The sequence below is a fragment of the Misgurnus anguillicaudatus genome, chromosome 3 (genome assembly GCF_027580225.2).
Source record: "Misgurnus anguillicaudatus chromosome 3, ASM2758022v2, whole genome shotgun sequence".
Taxonomy (NCBI): Eukaryota; Metazoa; Chordata; class Actinopteri; order Cypriniformes; family Cobitidae; genus Misgurnus; species Misgurnus anguillicaudatus.
In genome coordinates this window covers 2,399,960-2,417,658 of record NC_073339.2, presented here as the reverse complement: position 1 = coordinate 2,417,658, position 17,699 = coordinate 2,399,960, and the positions used below count along the sequence as shown (strand labels likewise).

Genomic DNA, 17,699 nt, shown 5'->3' with positions numbered 1-17,699 from the left:
CTCCTCATTTACTGTTAATAATAAAGGCAAAAATGGCCAAAAAATTTAACTTAAAGGTAATGTTACCCAACAGTTATAGAAATGGCTGCTGTTTGTTCTTGTGTCCACCAGATGCCAGTCTCGTGACTTTATTTAGCCGAATATTAAATAATAAAATGTTTTAAAATATAACATGCATTAGAATGACTGTAACAAAAAACACTGTGTGCATATTAACACGTACAGAAAAACTGATGAGAAACAATATTAACGTTTAAAGCATTAACATGCAGAAAGCCTAAACACAGATATTGCAGTCAACATATTAATGCCGTATTTGCAAATGTGTGTGTATGTGTGATGCTTCACTCTCACTCTCTCTCTCTCTCTCTCTCTCTCTCTCTCTCTCTCTCTCTCTCTCTCTCTCTCTCTCTCTCTCTCTCTCTCTCTCTCTCTCTCTCTCTCTCTAAATAGGAAGTGGGCGTGTATCATGAAGCATTAAAACACAGAGATGCTTCAGAAGGTTTTAAGAGAGATAAAGAAGAACTGAATCTACAAATAACAGAGAAGATGATTGAATACAAGAGAAGAATGAAGATCATCTTGACTTTCACACTGCTGATGATTCCTGGTAAGAATCTGTTTATCTTCTGGTCCAACAGTCAAATAGTCAAAAAACATCTTTAACTTCAGCTCATATACTGACACTATCTTCAGAGAAATTTCAGTCTGATTCATAAATGAATAATAAATCTAAATCTCTTTTATTCAATGGTTTGTGCTGTCAGGTGCTCTGAGCTTCAGTGTGACGGGATATTCAGGAAGTGGAGTCACCATCACATGCAATTATGATAAAGAATACACAACAAACACAAAGTATTTTTGTAAAGAAGAGCAGATATGCTCTGATCTCATCAGGACTGATATTAAAGATAAATGGTTTCAGAATGGAAGATTCTCTCTGTATGACAACACAACAGCATCAGTCTTCACTGTCACCATCACTGATCTGACTAAACACGATTCAGGCACATACTGGTGTGCAGTTGATATATATCTTGATACAGATATTTACACAGAAGTGAAGTTGACTGTTAAAAAAGGTGAGTAACTCAGAAGCCCTTAAACTTATTAAAACAAACACAGACTGTAATGACTGTAGATACTGTAACATAAACAGAACCTGAAAGACTTCAGAAAATTAATAACCAATAATCTTATAAATACTGTTAAATACACTCTTTCTGTCTGGTAGTTTAAAGAAAGTGATACATTGTAAAGGTGTAACAGTAAGAGCAACAGAATTAAAAGTAAGACCATTGAATGTGTGTTTATTTTGATATGATAATGACCAGCTGGTTATTGGTTATTATTGGTTATTACTGGACTGAATATCAAATAAATGAATGTGAAACTTTAATGTGAGTTTTCTCTCACTTATAGTATCTGTAATAAAAGCTTCTGCTAATAAAATAGTCCATTAAAATAAATGCTTCAAATGTTTTTACAATATTTTAAAATAGCATTGATTTGCATTGAAAGTTCCTCAATATAATTATAGTTACAGTGTAAAAAGTCTCTGTTTTAAGTTCTTTTGCCATTATTACAAACTGTTAAATTCCACAACTGACCAATCAGAATCAAGTGTTTTACATCATTGTAAAAAAACAGCTTTATATTTATTTGTTTATTCAATAGATCAAATCTCTCTTATATTACTTTATAATCTCTGTTTTCATTTATACAGACCGTTGTTGTGAGAAGATCATCCGTCTGTCAGTTACTTCAGGTGAATCTGTGAACATCAGCTGTAAATATCCACAATCTCACAGGAATGATATGAAGTTTTTCTGCAGGAGATCTGAAGCTGATATATGTGCTCATGAGACATCTGTGAAAGAGAGCAAAAGATGGACAACAGACAGAGAGTTTCTCCTGTATGATGATAGAGATCAGAATCTTCTCTATGTCACCATCACTAATGTGACTGATCACGGATCAGCTGAATACTGGTGTGGAGTTCAGAGTCAGACTGATGTGAAGATCTTCATTACACGAGTCCAGCTCATAGTTAATGGTGAGGACAGATGAGTCATGCTAAATATTCACTAGTAAATATATTTAGTGGTTTCTCTTTGTAGAAGTCTGTAAGAGAGTTTGAGCTTTCTGAGAAGCAACGGTTTGTGGTTTGTTTCTGGCTCAGTGCGTCCCGTATGAGGAAACCAGCCTGGTGTATTAATAATGTGTGAAAACCATCAGCAGCTCTGTAATGCACTGTTAAAAAGTAGCATAAAGTTAAAGCAACTTGGTTTTGCAAGTCAATTCAAGCTACTTTTTTAAGTTTGGGCTTGTGATAAGTTGACATAACTTATAAAATCAAGCTGAAATTGATCAACTTTATTTTTAAGTTAAAGTAGCATAAAAATGTTGATTTGACCAAAAGGCTCCATATTTTACAGTGTGAGAAAAGAGAAGTTCTCATGTGTTCAAAAACTCCTTTCACCATCAGTGTGCTTCCTTTCTTTTAGGAGCAAGTAAATACAAAACATCAACACCACCACCATCACTATCATCACAATCATCCTCCTCATCCTTATCATTCTCATCTTCTGCCTACATATCATCTTCACTGGTAACACCATCACTGACACATACATCTCCTTTGATATCATCAGGTACACTTAAGTACAATCTTTGTTATTTGACATTCAGTTTTGTTCAGAAACACTTAGTTGTTCTGTATGTCAGTTTCTATTATTATTGTTTTCAGACACTTTATTCATCAGTTTGTCTGTGGTTCTGGTTCTGATCATTGGACTTCTGCTGCTGATGCTGATTCTGTGTAAGAGACATAAGAGATCAGGTAAAGAGTCTGCTTTTACTTGGTTAAAACATACAGGCCTGGTTTCACAGACAAGGCTTAACTAAAGACAGGCCTAGTCCTTGGTTAAGTTAAATAGGTCATGGCATGAAGATCTGAGTTTTTCCATGTTTAAGTGCTATAATTGGGTCCCCAGTGCATCTATCAACCTAAAAAAAAACGAAAAGATCAACATACTAACTTTGTTTTGGTAAACCATTCTCTGCAAGCATGTGAAAAATTTGGTCGATCAGATTTCGCCTGTTTTGTGACATAGGCAGCAAGGCCAATTACAATAATACAATCATTTTTCACGTGCTTGCAGAGAATGGTTTACCAAAACTAAGTTAGTGGGTTGTTCTTTTTCACATTTTCTAGGTTGATAGAAGCACTGGGAACCCAATTATAGCACTTAAACATGGAAAAAGTCTGATTATCATACCATGGCCCCTTTAATATATTAGGATATGAAATTATATTTTTGTGTATATTTCTGTTTTGATGACATCCATTGGGATATGATTTTCAGTTTAAACTGTCAGGATTAATTGTATTTATAATACACATGACACTATTCAGGCATTTAGGGGAAATGACGTACTAGGTGATATAAAACACAGCATACAAAGCAGTCACAACTTTTTTCAAAAAGTGCTTAAAATATTCCAAGTGTACCAAGATCAAACTGAAAATGATAAAATTAGCAGAAGTGATCACAATCCACTGTAGATGTCAGATCCGATGTGCCCTCTTTCAAAAACTGCCTCCAGATGAAACTATATGCGTATTTGACTTCATGCAGCGCTGCACAGACGATCTGCGGCTGGCTTGAAGCAGTGCATGCCGGTTAGACGTTTTGTCCGACTTGAGCTGGCGTTGTGCTCTTTTTCGTGTTACTTATGAACATTAAAAACCTTAAAGCAACACCAAAGAGTTTTTTTTACCTTAAAATAACGTTTCCAAAAAAGTTTCAGTGGTTCATCCACTCAAAACAGGGTGAATGGCACTTTCACATTCGCTTTGCAGCCCTCTATCGGCCAAAACCGCACTAAAGAAGTTTCCAACCGTCGGGTCGCGGTCCTGTAGTTCGTGTGAAAACTACAAAAACTTGCTTTACGGCAGACCTACAATCCAATCAGAGCCAGCTATGCTGCAGTATTTATGAAAGTGGTAATGAACAATTACGCTTCTAACCTGTAGGGGGAGCAAAGAGCAAAAACTCTTTAGTGTTGCTTTAATATATTATATTGTGCCATGTAACAAAAATGAAAAGAAGTGAAAAGACAAAACTATTGGTATTTTATCTTAATTTTATCTTTCCTGTTATTTTCGGGCATACTGTATAAACAGCTTCTAAAATATTCAATATGAAGGGTTTCTGGTTGCAATTTTTATCAAAAGATTTGTTTTTTGAAAAATTCACCATCCAATTAACTTCATTCGCGATTAAGAAAAAGAAATATGTTGCACACGTCACTACGGCAAGCATCAGGTATCTGTCTACAACTCCTCCCTCGACTGCAAGCGGCAAACCTCACCGATCGGTCTGCACAGCACCGCATGAACTCGAACACACCTAATGATACGTCATCTTTGATTGTGAAATATCATTGGCTCTCATTTGTCTCATGACCAATTGCATCATCATGTTAGCTAAGATTGTAAAGCGTTTTTGGCTGTAGTGACGATCATGTTCTGATGTTCCGGTTTATGTTTGAATGAGATCTGACTGTGTGTGCACTTGTTTGTAATGCTTTTATACTGTTGTTGTTTTTTTTGGTCAATAATGCAATAATGTGAGCAAAAATGTGCCGTTTTGAGTGTGTCCTTTAAAATGCAAATGAGCAGATGAAATTCAAACACTGATCACAATGATGGTGATTTGTTGAAATTGAAACTTAATTGTGATGTCAATTATTTTCTCTCTCTCTCACACACTCTCTCTGCACTAAATGGCAGTGCTGTGGTTGGATAGTTCAGATTAAGGGCTGTATTATAATAATAAGAGCCCCTTCTGACATCATAAGGGGAGCCAAATTTCAATGACCTAATGCTTGCAGAGAAGGGTTTACCAAAACTAAGTTACTGGGTTGATCTTTTTCACATTTTCTAGGTTGATAGAAGCACCGGGGACCCAATTATAGCACTTAAACATGGAAAAAGTCAGATTTTCATGCTATGGGACCTTTAAGACGCTTTGTGTTTTGTTCACAGTTTCAGATTCTGCAATCAAAGGATCAACAGACCAAGACAGCAGACCAGAAAACTATAACCAGGTTAGTTTAATCACTGTGTTTAGTTTTTGTCTATCATGATAAATTATAAACATTTCAAACACTTAATTTTTTTTTTTAGAAACAAAAGATCACTAGAGCTGAATTTTCTCTGTATATTTTTAGGTTTCTCGACCATCTTGTGATTACACAGAGATCAAAGACATCATAGGAGATGATATCTACAGTACTGCAGAATTACCCACAAGCATATATGATGCTCCTAACAGTATTTATGCTGCAGCACAATTACCCACAATCCCCTCTGGTGCTTCTAACACTGTTTATGCTGAAGTTAAAAAAACCCACATGTGACAATTAACACTGCTTCACATTAGAGGATCTGAATTATGCTGTGGTGATCTTTATGAATAAACCTGATGGTTCTGATCCTAACCGACTATTATCATTATTCTGCATATTCTGAGAAACCACATATGATAACAGTTGTTTAATATAATTATTTTGGATAACAGACAGTGAGTGATGTGTCAGTAAGAATGTGTATAGAAGTAACTGGATTTGAAAAAAAAAATAATAAAAAAAACATAATGCTGGTGTATTATTATAACCGTTCATTATTATGTACAGTACAGTATCCTCCTGTTTACAGTTACTGTGTTTGAAAATAAGTATTTAAGTGTTATTAATGTTACATATTGCAAGTTGTTTATTTTTCATTGACTTAAGTTATAGATGTGAACCATTACCCTAAATTGAATAAAAACATTTTTTAGTGAATGAAAACATTTTATTTGTGTAGAATATACAGTAAACCTTAAAGGGGACATATCATGAAAATCTGACTTTTTCCATGTTTACGTGCTATAATTGGGTCTCCGGTGCTTCTTTCAACCTAGAAAATGTGAAAAAGATCAACCCAGTGACTTGGTTTGGTAGAGCATTCTCTGCAACCATGTGAAAAAATAGATAGTTGAAATTTGGCACCCCTTGTGATGTCAGAGGGGGATTTTATTGTAATAGTGCCGCCCTTGATCTGCACTATCCAACCACAGAACTGCCATTTATTGCTGAGATCAGCTCATTTGCATTTTAAAGGACACACCCAAAAGTGGCAATTTTAACATGTTATGATAAATTATCTAGATGGTATTTTGAGCTAGAACTTCACATACATACTATGGGGACACTAAATATTTATTTTACATCTTAAAAAAGTCTTGTGAAATGTCCCCTTTAAATAAATATATTTGGTTAGTAAACTTTGTGTTCTATCCATCCGTTTTATTATCTGTCTGTCTGTCTAACCATCCATCTGTATATCTATCTATTCATATGTCTGTTTATCTGTCTGTCCATCCATCTTTCTATCTGTCTATTCATTCATCTGTTCGTCTATCCATACGTTTGTCCATCTATCTACTCATCAATATATCTGTCTATCCATCCAACTGTCTATCCATTCATCTGTTCATCCATTCATCCATCTGTCTTTCCATTCGATAGGGGGAGGCTACAGATCTGGAGCAAGGCAGATTTATGGCCTCAAGCAGATTTATGGCCCAGGCAGTTTTACGCCCCTGTTGTTCCTGATGCATCCACTAGGGTGTACAGTGAGTTTGCATCATCAGATCCGACACAAATCAGATCATTATACTGTCTTATACGTGAATGTAATTTGTTTATGTTTAAATTCACTTGAACGCTCAATAAGTCAATTTCAATAGAATATAGCTGCAAAGCAGCGATGCCGGGGTCAAGCCAAAAAGGGCACAGAATGAAGTATCATTGATGACTGACATTATTTTAGATCTAAGTTTTCAGTAGATTAAGCCAAAAATAGCCATTTTTCAAATCTTGAGACCACTAGGTGGCGCTGTGCAGAAACAATGGATTTTGCCTCAAGTCATGTTTGTGATGACACCCACCAAATTCGGTGCAAATATGACAAAGCGATGTGGAGATATAGCCTCAAATGACTTGACCACTAGGGGGCACTGCACCGAAACAATAGATGGTGCCTCAGGTCATGATTGTAATGACACCCACCAAATTTGGTGTACATACGATAAAGCGATCTGGAGATAAAGCCTCAAAACTCTTAACCACTAGGGGGCACTGAAAAGTTTAAAAGGGCTTTCAAAAAATGTCTCTGATGAACTAGGTGGTGCTGTAACAAAACATTCCATGCACCCTCAGTTCATGACAATTACAAGTTGTGAAATATTCACCTATTTATACAGTGTCAGCCATGCAAGAGCCATCCAGCTCATCGAGAGCAGGTGCGGTGTAGATGTCTTGCTCATGGACACCTCAACTTGGTCAGGTGGAACTGGGGTTTGACGCACCAACCTTCCGATTTGTAGACAACCTACACTAAACATTGAACCACTGGCAATACACACGTCAACATGGAAAACGTTTTTGAAGATATAGCCTCAAATCCATGTCGGCGTACTCGCCATCATATTTGTTGATGCGCTATGCAATAACTGATTGGTCTATCAACATCTTTTTATAACTTTTTGTCTAGAGTCTTGATTGTGTGTACCAAATCCGAGCCAATCAAACGAACGCTGTAGGAGGAGTTTGAAAAAGTTGGTATGCTTTGTTATTGAAAATGGCCGACCGAAAAACGTTTTGGTATCGTTTGACTCGGCATGCCTGAAGGAATCTAACAATAGCACTTTCATGATTTTAGACTCAATTTTGCAGTAGTTATAAGCAAAAATAGTCACCCTCAGTTCATGACTGTTATGACATATAACAGCTGGGGTTTAGGTGTCTTACTCATGGACACCTCAACACTTGGTCATGTGGAACTGAGGTTTGAAACACCAACCTTCAGATTTGTAGACAACCTACACTAACCACTGAACCATGTAACCACTTAATTACTGCCAATGTGCAAAACTTTTGCGAAGATATAGCCTCAAATCCATTTCGGCATGCTCATCAGCATGCTCACACTAGGTGGCGCTGTGCCAAAACTGTGCATTCACCCTCAGGTCATGACTGCCATCAAAACTACCAAGTGTCGTGTGAATACGCTAAACTTTGGCGAAAATACAGCCTCAAATCTGTTTGTTTGCACTCTACGTAAAATTTGTTGATGCGGTATACGGAAACGGATTGGCGAATCGACACGAATTCCATAACTTTTTGCCATGAGTGTCTCTAGATGCTACACAAAGCTCTAGGACGAATTCGAAAAAGTAGGTTTTACAAACAATTCAAAATATTGCAATAATTAGCATGACAGAAAATGACGTCATATGGTGCAATCGAATGGTGTTGTTTTGCCGTATGTACATATGTATATGTTTCTCCCCTACTGGATGCATCTGAACAGCAGGGCTGTAAAACTGCCTGGGTCGTTTATCTGCCTTGCTCCAGGTCTCACAATTTAAAGGGGTCATAGTATGAGATTTTTTTAAGATGTAAAATAAATATTTGGTGTCCCCAGAGTGTGTATGTCAAGTTTTAGCTCAAAATACCCCACAGATAATTTATTATAGCACGTTAAAGGGGACATATTATGAGATTTTTTTAAAGATGTAAACTAAATCTTTGGTGTCCCTAGAGTTGAAGGCAATTGCCCTGGGGAGGGGGGGTTGCTGGAAGAGCTCACTTGTAGAAGAGATGAGGCGAAAACTACTTGACTAACTCGCGAGATAAAGTTTTTTGCCAGTATTTATCCTTTGAGGAGGACATGCCCATCTAAGTTTGAATCGACCAATCAGAGCTGAGCAGGGGAGAGTTGTTTGTCCGTCTTAACTGTAACTTTGCATCTTTTATTGGCCCCCATGTTCCTTTTGCAAAATATCAGTCCGGATCATTCATTTAATAGAATGAATTGTTTTACAATCATACAATATTTATCAATGAAGAGGAAAGTGAAAGGTGCTCAGTTTCATACCAAATTTGAATGGTGGGAACAAGCATTACGTTGTGATTCATTCCGATGTATGAATAACAAACTAAACATCTCTATTGTCAGAGGTAATCTAGACTAAGTTATAGAAACACAATTGTAAATGAGAATACAAGTTATTTAAAAAGTAGTTTATAAAAGAGGGAACAAACATACATCACACATGCATAAATGTATTTATAGACAAGATCTAAAAGAGTTTGTCATATCGTCTCAAAGACATTCTTTAAGCCATATCTTTAAGGCAATTCACACTTCCTTATTGGCTCTCTGTTGAGCTTCAAAAGGTGCCATAAAATGTCCCACTGAGACGGTTGGGGAGACTTTGATGTAGGAATCCAGAAACTAGCCTGGGCAATGGGGGTTAACACATAATATCGTATTTACTCAGCTATTCTGCAATCCAAGTATCAGATATGATCCAGTTCTGGCAGTCTAGTCAGATGCTACACCTGGTCCTCGAGGACCCCCTTCCAGAAAGTTTTAGATGTCTTCTTAATTAACACACCTGATTTAACTCATAAGCTTGTTAGGGAAACATTCTGGAAGGAGGCTGATGAGTTGGTTCACGTGTTTTAAATAAGGAGACACACAAAACGTTCTGGGAGATGGTCCTTAAGGACCAGGATTGAGAAACACACTGTCTTAGACTTTAGTTTTGCTTCTGATTGGAGTTTCACTACTTATAATGGCCATCAGACAGACTCACTGTAATTTATTCTTTTCATGACTTTAAATAGAGATAAAATGCATGCAAAAGAGCTTTGTCGCCCTCTGCTGGCCTTCAGTAAACATGCATGTGTGACAAATGCACTGAAAAAAATGAAACTTTGGTTAAAAAAATGCTGTATACTATGGATCAACTTAAAAAAATTGCTGTAATTTGTTACAGCTAAATTTATTAGTTTTTCCCAAACTATGATTTTGATTTGCTTGAAACTTAATTTTTTTTATTTAATATCAATCAAAATAGTTATTCAGCCCAAGATAAAAAATTACATTGAAACAAAGTTAAAATATTGTTTTTCATGGAGACCAAATCATTATTTTTACTTTTGTAAAAATGTTCCAGTCTCTTATTTCTTATAGACTGTTTCTTTTTCTGGAAAAAGTAATAATAAAATCATGAAGAAAGTCATAATATTAAATGCAATAGATAAATGAACAATGTCTGTATATATGACTCCATCTTATGCAGGGTTTACACCAAATGCGTATTGGGCGTCAAAATCGCGTCTACCGCGCCTAGTTTGCCGCTTGAACACTTTTGGTGCGTTTACACCAACCGCGGTAGAGGCGTGAAGCGCGAGTGATTTCAATGTTAAGTCAATGTGCAGACGCGTTGACGCGCATCAGGAGGTCCCGCGGCGCGGAAGAGGCGTTCGGCGCGGAGCGGAAGACGCGTTTCCGCCTCATTCGCGCGTGAAGCTCGCGCGAAAGGCGCGAATTGAGCGTTGTGCGCGGTACGCGCGAATGGTGCTATTGTGCATTTTGCGGTTCACGCGAATTTGCGGCTGACGCCCGAGTTGAAAATTTTGAACTTTGGTGGAATTTCGCGCCGTGTTAACCAATCAGGAGCCTGCCTGCTGCTGTGGTGGCAGCCCCGCCCGGAGTCACTCACTCAAGGAGTCACTCGGAGCTATATGACACAAGTTGTTATTTCTATTAGGAGACAGGAATAAAAAGGATCTCGCTTGGAAGAGTGTCAGTAAGGACTTTGGGCAACCTGGTAAGTTGTAATACACACTTCACTTTTGAGTCACGTGACGTTTATCGACCTGCGGCGTTTATTTTCCCCCTATAGTAAGGTTACCCAATACAAACTGGTAACTCTCTTGATAAATGCACAATCAACATCAGTCATCTTGCAAACAGACACTCGCACAGCAGTTGCCCCTCCCACAAGAAGCGGATTTTGCTTCGGACACGCGTCAAATGCTTGCTTTTCCGCGCGTCTACTCCGCTCTACACGCGGGAATGCATTCAAAGTGTTCAAGCGGCAAACTAGGCGCGGTAGACGCGATTTTCACGCCCAAAACGCGTTTGGTGTAAACCCTGCATAATGGTGCGTTTACACCAACCGCGGTAGAGGCGTGAAGCGCGAGTGATTTCAATGTTAAGTCAATGTGCAGACGCATTGACGCGTGTCAGGAGGTCCCGCGGCGCGGAAGAGGCGTTCGGCGCGGAAGCAAAAAAATAAACTAAAGCGTTGCAACAGTCTTTTTCAAAACTGTGTCATTACCACGGAACCATGGTTTTTTTATATTTTATCTCTTTAATGTTCTTTTACCATTTCACGTTTTAATTTTAGGCAGCCTTATATGTCATGATATATTTTCCCTTTACATCAAACAATGAACAACTAGGGTTAATAAAACACTGCTAAAAAAGAGGAGAGTTAGTTCAATGAAAGTCAAAGGACAAAAGCCTAACTAAAGGAAACACTAATCACAATAATGGTGACTTCAAATGAATCTAAAACAAATGCAAACTGGAGATTTAATGTAATAATTTTGTGGTAAATATCCATTTGACATGTGATTACATCACGTCAGAGAGAAGATTTGTTTACTAAATCACATGTGTGGATGCTGGACACTTGTATCTTGTTCTGACAACAGTTGTTTAGAAGTTAAACATCATCCATGTTTAGAAAAGAACTCTGCAAGCAAGTTATAATTTTAGAAAAAAAGTAAAAATGATGATTTTGGTCTCCATGAAAAACAACACTTCAACCTTTCCCCAATGCAATTTTTTTATCTTGGGCTGAAGAACTATCTTGATTGATATTAAATTAACATTTTTAAGTTTCAACCAAATCAAAAATATAGTTTGAGAAAAACTAATAAATTTAGCTGTAACAAATTACAGCAATTTTTTTTAAGTTGATCCAAAGTTTCATTTTTTTCAGTGTGGAGGTTACACACTCAATATTCTGCTGTGATTCATTTAATAATCTCTGTTTGTTTGTTTGTTTGTTTGTTTGTTTGTATGTTTCTGTTTTAAGGCTCGGTAAACACAGACATCACAACAACAGTAGTCTACAGTCTGCACTTACCCATAAACTCTCCTGACAACTCAAACCTCTCTGGACATTTACTGACAAAGTGTGAAATATCAGTTAGCTCTTATGGTAAATTATTTTAAATGATTGTTTTAATTAATATAAGCATGTATATATATTTAATGTATATTGATAAAGATTTTTGATGTATGTGTAACGGTGTGAAAAGAGCATTTAAGTTAAAGAGTTTAGATGTGTGAATTCCATAAAATAAGGCATTATAATGGTTTGTGTGCTCTAAGGCTCCCCTCCTGTGGCCAGTCACAGTACTGCACATATTTTATTTTGTTCCTCTGTGCCCCTACCGTAGCAGACTTGAGAGTCTTTACTGCTAGGAGGTGTGGTGTTCAGAGCTCCAACTCATAATGAAATAATTGTGGAAATTTATGTGAACATCCTAGATGTGATTGATCACACACATGTATGTGAACATATGCTTAATAGATTTGTTATGTTAAAATAGTTATTATAATATGACTATTTTGAGTGAATGTGAACTCTATCTTCTAGCTGTTATGAATGTGTGCAGTACTCAGGTCACCAGCCTGTTTTGATTTATATTTCATTTTTCTATCAAAGGTATGTTGCTTTTGTGTTTAATTTAATAAGGATGTTAAATAGTGGTATTTAGTTGATGTTTTCCTTGTTACCAGTTATGATTTATCACATATTGTGTTATGTGAAAAAGTAATATTGAGTTACAGTTTCATGTTTTACGATGTTACCATCTATTTTGTGTGAAAAATATGAGGTTTGTTACTGCAGACTTGAAAGTCTTTGCTGTGGACGTCACTGCTTTGAAAGGGGATTTCTGTTAAAGAAAATATATCGCCTGGCAGTGAACTTTGAGCTTTATCTTTTTGCGGGTATTAATTATGCTCTTACAGCAACATTACACACTAACCAAAGTTTGAAAAATGGGATCAGGACCTTTAAAAGCTGTTGTTTAAGGCACTAGCATCTCAGTAGTTGTCAGTTTTTAAGGGGAGGACCCAGCAAATGCAGAACCAACCCCGTTTTGGGTTATGTTTTGAGAACCAAATAAAACCGACGATTATTTTATGTTTATTATTTTTAACCATAAAATAACATTCCCAGAACTTTGCGTGAGGGTTACTTTGGTGGAAATTAAGTGAAAAAGTAATTAAACCCATAATTACTTTAGTGCGCACATCTGATATGGGCACATTCCTCTGCACGCACTTCTTTTGTGTCCGCTCTTTACCAGTGTGTGCTTTCTCCACAAACTCGTGACATTTATGGGCACCTAAGGTCCGATTCCCAGCTTTACATTTCCTTTGGTGTGTAAGTGTGTATTAGTACATGTTAACGATATGCAAAAGGTACAACCCCCAAGTAAACGATGAAGTGAGTTGTCTCCAACGTAAATCTCTTTTTAACTACAACAAATACATGGATTGTAGGCCAGTGGTTCTCAAACTGGGGGCTGCGAGATGGTGCCAGGGGGGCCCCAGTTTTATGACATTTTATAAAATACATTAAAGCAACACTATGTAGTTTCGATGTAAAATTGACTCACGGCTTCCCCATGTGGTTGAAAAGTGCAACAGTGCCTGGTGTCAAACACTCTTCTGCAGGCAGAGGGAGGGGAGGGGCTGTGTGCTCTACCCTCCACCTCGACTTTCAGAGTGTGCTTGTAGCAGCTATGAGGTTGCACAGGTTGCAGCAGCAGTACAATTTGTCCAGTTAAGAGTTGTTCTATCACTGAAATAATTTTAGAGACATTATTTAAAGGTTGAAAAACTACATAGTGTTGCTTTAATTTATTATGAATTCTGTGAAATTAAACCTTAAAAAATAAGGCTACTAACCAAAAGCACTACTTTGTATAATGTAATGTTTTGTTTAATTAAAATGTGAAGTTTTAGAACTGTTTTTTGTCATACATTTTCTTTGTGGGGGCCGCGAAGGAATGCACCGTACACAAAGGGGGCCGCACGCTGAAAAAGTTTGAGAACTGTTGTAGGCAACAGCCCAGATAGCCACTGGATGCTGTAACGGAACAGGACCGCAACCGCAAAACGATCCTGATTCCAAACGCACATCAGGCCAAAGCCGTTTCTGGTCTGTTTATCGGGGTTGTTGCGGACAGAGTTGTAAAATGTGCCATGAGTAAAAGTCCTCTCCAGTATTTTGTTCCAGTCACCTGGATTTGCTAATTAGCACAATTTCATAAAGTGTTCATAAACACAAATTTTCTAAGAAAACAAGTTTTATTTTATTGTTTATCATGAGCAGGAGCATTTATCATGTTTTTTAGAATGGCAGTGTCAACATTCACCGAACGTGCAGCATATGTTAACCTTGAAAGATCTTCTGCTTTTACTAACAAGATTTTGCCCTTTAGTTTTCAGTTAGTGGATTAAAATAAATGGGCCATCTAATTTATTTTTGTTATAAAAAACCTAAATATGAAACCTGATCTAGTTTTTTATTTTATTTTAATGAACACAAAATTAAGATATTTTGATAAATTATGGTAAGCACACAGCTGATTGTAACCATTCACTTCCATAGTAGGAAAACAAATAGTATTGTAATAAATGATGAATATATTTTGATAAAAGATGGTAAGCACACAGTTGACGTCCATTGTATTTGTTTTTCCTACTATGGAAGTCAATTGTTACATCAATGGTTACAATCAGCTGTGTACTTACTGTCATTTATCAAAATACCTTCTTTTGTGTTCATCAGAATAAAGAAACTCATACAGGTTAGAACAACATGAGGATGAGAAAATGATGACAGAATTTTCATTTTTGGATAAACTATTCCTGTAATTAGTCCATTTTCATTAGATCTCTCTCTGTACTGAAATATTAGCTCTGTTGTGAGAGTTAATACTTCAAATCAATCAGAGAATAAGAAAACAGCAAGAAAAGAAAACTAAGTGATGCTAGATTCAATAAAGATGCTTTATTGAATAATCTTAGGTAAAAATAATGAAGTGAATGATAAAATGATCAAATACATGAATTATATAATTGAATTAGCGATATATAAAAAACACAAATGTATGTTTCTACTCAGATCTATCAAATGAAACATTTAGTCTCTTTATTGTGTTTATGTATTCAGCAGATGCATTTTACATTGCATTTAATCTAGCATTGAGGATGAGCTGATTTTTAGTGTTTTGGTTACACCCAAATCTTCAGCAATGAGAAGAACAGGATGTCATGATCGTATTCATATCAGGATGTCCGTCGGTCACTTTGAAAGTCTGCTTAAATAAACTCGTAATTTAATCAAACATTCACCTAATTCAACAGAATCGAGCACATATCTACTGTATGACTGGATCACTTTAACATTACATGTGAGCGGCCTCTACACTAATAGCATCTTGTTTCTTTTTCCCTTTCTCACCCTCGGCTCTCTGAGGACATCTGAGACAGACAGGTTCAATTCCAGTTTGGTGTGATGCCCATCCTCATTCTACCATATTGATGACCGTCAGAGACAACTGAACGCTTTCTTTTCAATAATAAATTGTTTTTGTTCTAGCCCGCTATAGCATCGAACATTCACACCAAATATACACGGCCAGCGTGTAAAGACTTTAAGACACTACGATGACTTCAGTATGTTTCTTCTGATGATTCTGAAGACTTCCAGAATAAACAAATCTCTTTCCACAGATCGAGCATATACAAGGTTTCTGTCGAGTGTGAACTCTCTCATGGCGTATCAGATACAATTTCTGACAGAAACGTTTATCACAGTGTGAACATTGATAGTGTTTTTCTTCAGAGTGAATAGTCTGGTGTGCTTTTAATGACCATGATTCCCTAAAGGCTTTGTCACATTGACTGCACGGATACGGTCTCTCATTGGTGTGTATACGCACATGACTCTTCAGATGAGGTTTGTGGTTGAATCTCTTCTCACAGTGAGGACACTCGTATGGTTTTTCTCCTGTGTGAATTCTCTTATGAATAACAAGATTTCTTTTGCTGCGGAAATTTTTGCCACAATCAGTGCAGTGGAAAGGCTTTTCACCACTGTGTTTCCTTATGTGACGTTTCAGATGAGAGAAGAAGCCAAAATCCTTCCCACACTGCTGACAGTGAAACTTTATCTTCTTCTCTTTGTGCTCTTGTAAATGAAGTTCCTTCTCTTGTAAGGTAGTAAAGCTGATCTTACATCTCTTGCAGGTGAAGAGTTCATCTTTTGTGTGTTTTCTCTCATGTTTCTCTAAATGTCTCTGTGAGCTCAATGTCTCTCCACCGGTGATGCAGGAAAGAGTCGAGGACGTTATTTCTCCATCCAAACATAAATCACTCTTCACATCTGAAAGAAACATGAAACAATGAAGTTCTCTTTTCACTTTTATTTACACAAAGAAGGATGAATTGAGATTCTGTACCTTTCTCTATCACACAGAGACTGAAGACAGCTGTCAGTCCCGTTTTTATAGCTGGGTCATTGCACATCAAATAAATCAAAATTTGGAAACATACGCAGCTAATTTTTTAGTTGTTGTCCTAAAAATAAATGTTAGTCCTTATATTTTTTGGACTTTTGGTTAGTGAGTTTGTGACTTAAACCATCCTTTTATAAAACAGGTACTCACATGACAGTTAAAAATGTTAAAAATACAACAATAATTGAGGAGACATACTTGACAGAATTAAATCCTGATAATCATTGTGATTGTCTTCATATTCATCTGCTGTGGGTTCAGTTTTTATTGCTGTGGGTTCAGATTTTATATCCATCGTGAGGTTCCTACAGTCGATGTGTTTGTCTGAAGACATCTTGGGTTTGGTCTGCAGGATCTGCTGCTGTTCTCCAGCGTTACAGACAGAATCCAGAGACTCTGTGGAGGTTTGATCAGTAGATTCATCATCCTGTAAGTCCTGATTACTGTCACACACTGTAGTGTCCTGAGCGTCTGTGTGCTTTGACTCAGTATAACAGAGTAAAGTCAGACTGAGCTCGGAGTCCTGTGTGGAAGATTCACAACAAACACACACAGAGTAAGATTAGAAATGATTTGATGTTGTCTGATTCAGGTAAAGGATGTTTAAGCTGTACAAACCTCTCTCTTCAGTCCTTCATCTCCTCTTAATCTCAGCTTTGTCTCCAGTAACGCCACCTCTTTCTTCAGCTGAGAGATTTCTGTCATGAAATCATCAATATCCAGCATGGACAGATCAGTTCCTACTGATTTACAGCACATCACATCCATCATCAACACTAAAATACACAGAGACAAGACTCTGTTTGCAATTAATAAAACACTCAAGAGAAAAAAACACTGAGGATACACAAACACATCACACGCGAGCTCTTTCTTTCTTTCTTTAGTGGGTTTATCGGCGGACTAAAGAGATGCAGAGCGCCTCCTGCTGTACTGGATAGAGAAGACACTCAACACCTTATTTCAATAATTATTCCAATAATTTTAACTACTTGTCATTTATTAATAGTTATTTTCTATACAATGTCCCATCTTTATGACTTCACCAAATGCTTGCTGCTTTTATCTTTATTTTCTTTCTTTAGCACTATTTTATCCACAACCCTTTTCTTAAATGCAAATCTCAAATCGCTATAGATAGAATAGATCTTTACCTTTGTTTAAAATCATCATCTTGA

The 17,699-nt window shown here is 36.9% G+C and overlaps 1 protein-coding gene and 1 long non-coding RNA gene across 2 annotated transcripts; one reads left to right on the top strand and one right to left on the bottom strand.

Moving 5' to 3' along the window:
- The first annotated feature begins 1,709 nt into the window (after positions 1–1,709).
- LOC129443830 (uncharacterized) lies at positions 1,710–5,845 on the top strand. Its single transcript, XR_012369079.1, has 4 exons — positions 1,710–2,056; positions 2,508–2,842; positions 5,054–5,115; positions 5,239–5,845. It is a non-coding gene; the product is annotated as an uncharacterized lncRNA (long non-coding RNA).
- Positions 5,846–14,991: 9,146 nt separating this feature from the next.
- LOC129443828 (uncharacterized) lies at positions 14,992–17,399 on the bottom strand. The gene is made up of 4 exons (XM_055204065.2): positions 17,140–17,399; positions 16,720–17,044; positions 16,465–16,515; positions 14,992–16,388 (listed from the first exon to the last, which is right to left on the bottom strand). The coding sequence occupies exons 1-4, from the start codon at positions 17,290–17,292 to the stop codon at positions 15,658–15,660; spliced, it is 1,260 nt and encodes a 419-aa protein (XP_055060040.2). The 5' UTR covers positions 17,293–17,399; the 3' UTR covers positions 14,992–15,657.
- Positions 17,400–17,699: the final 300 nt, after the last annotated feature.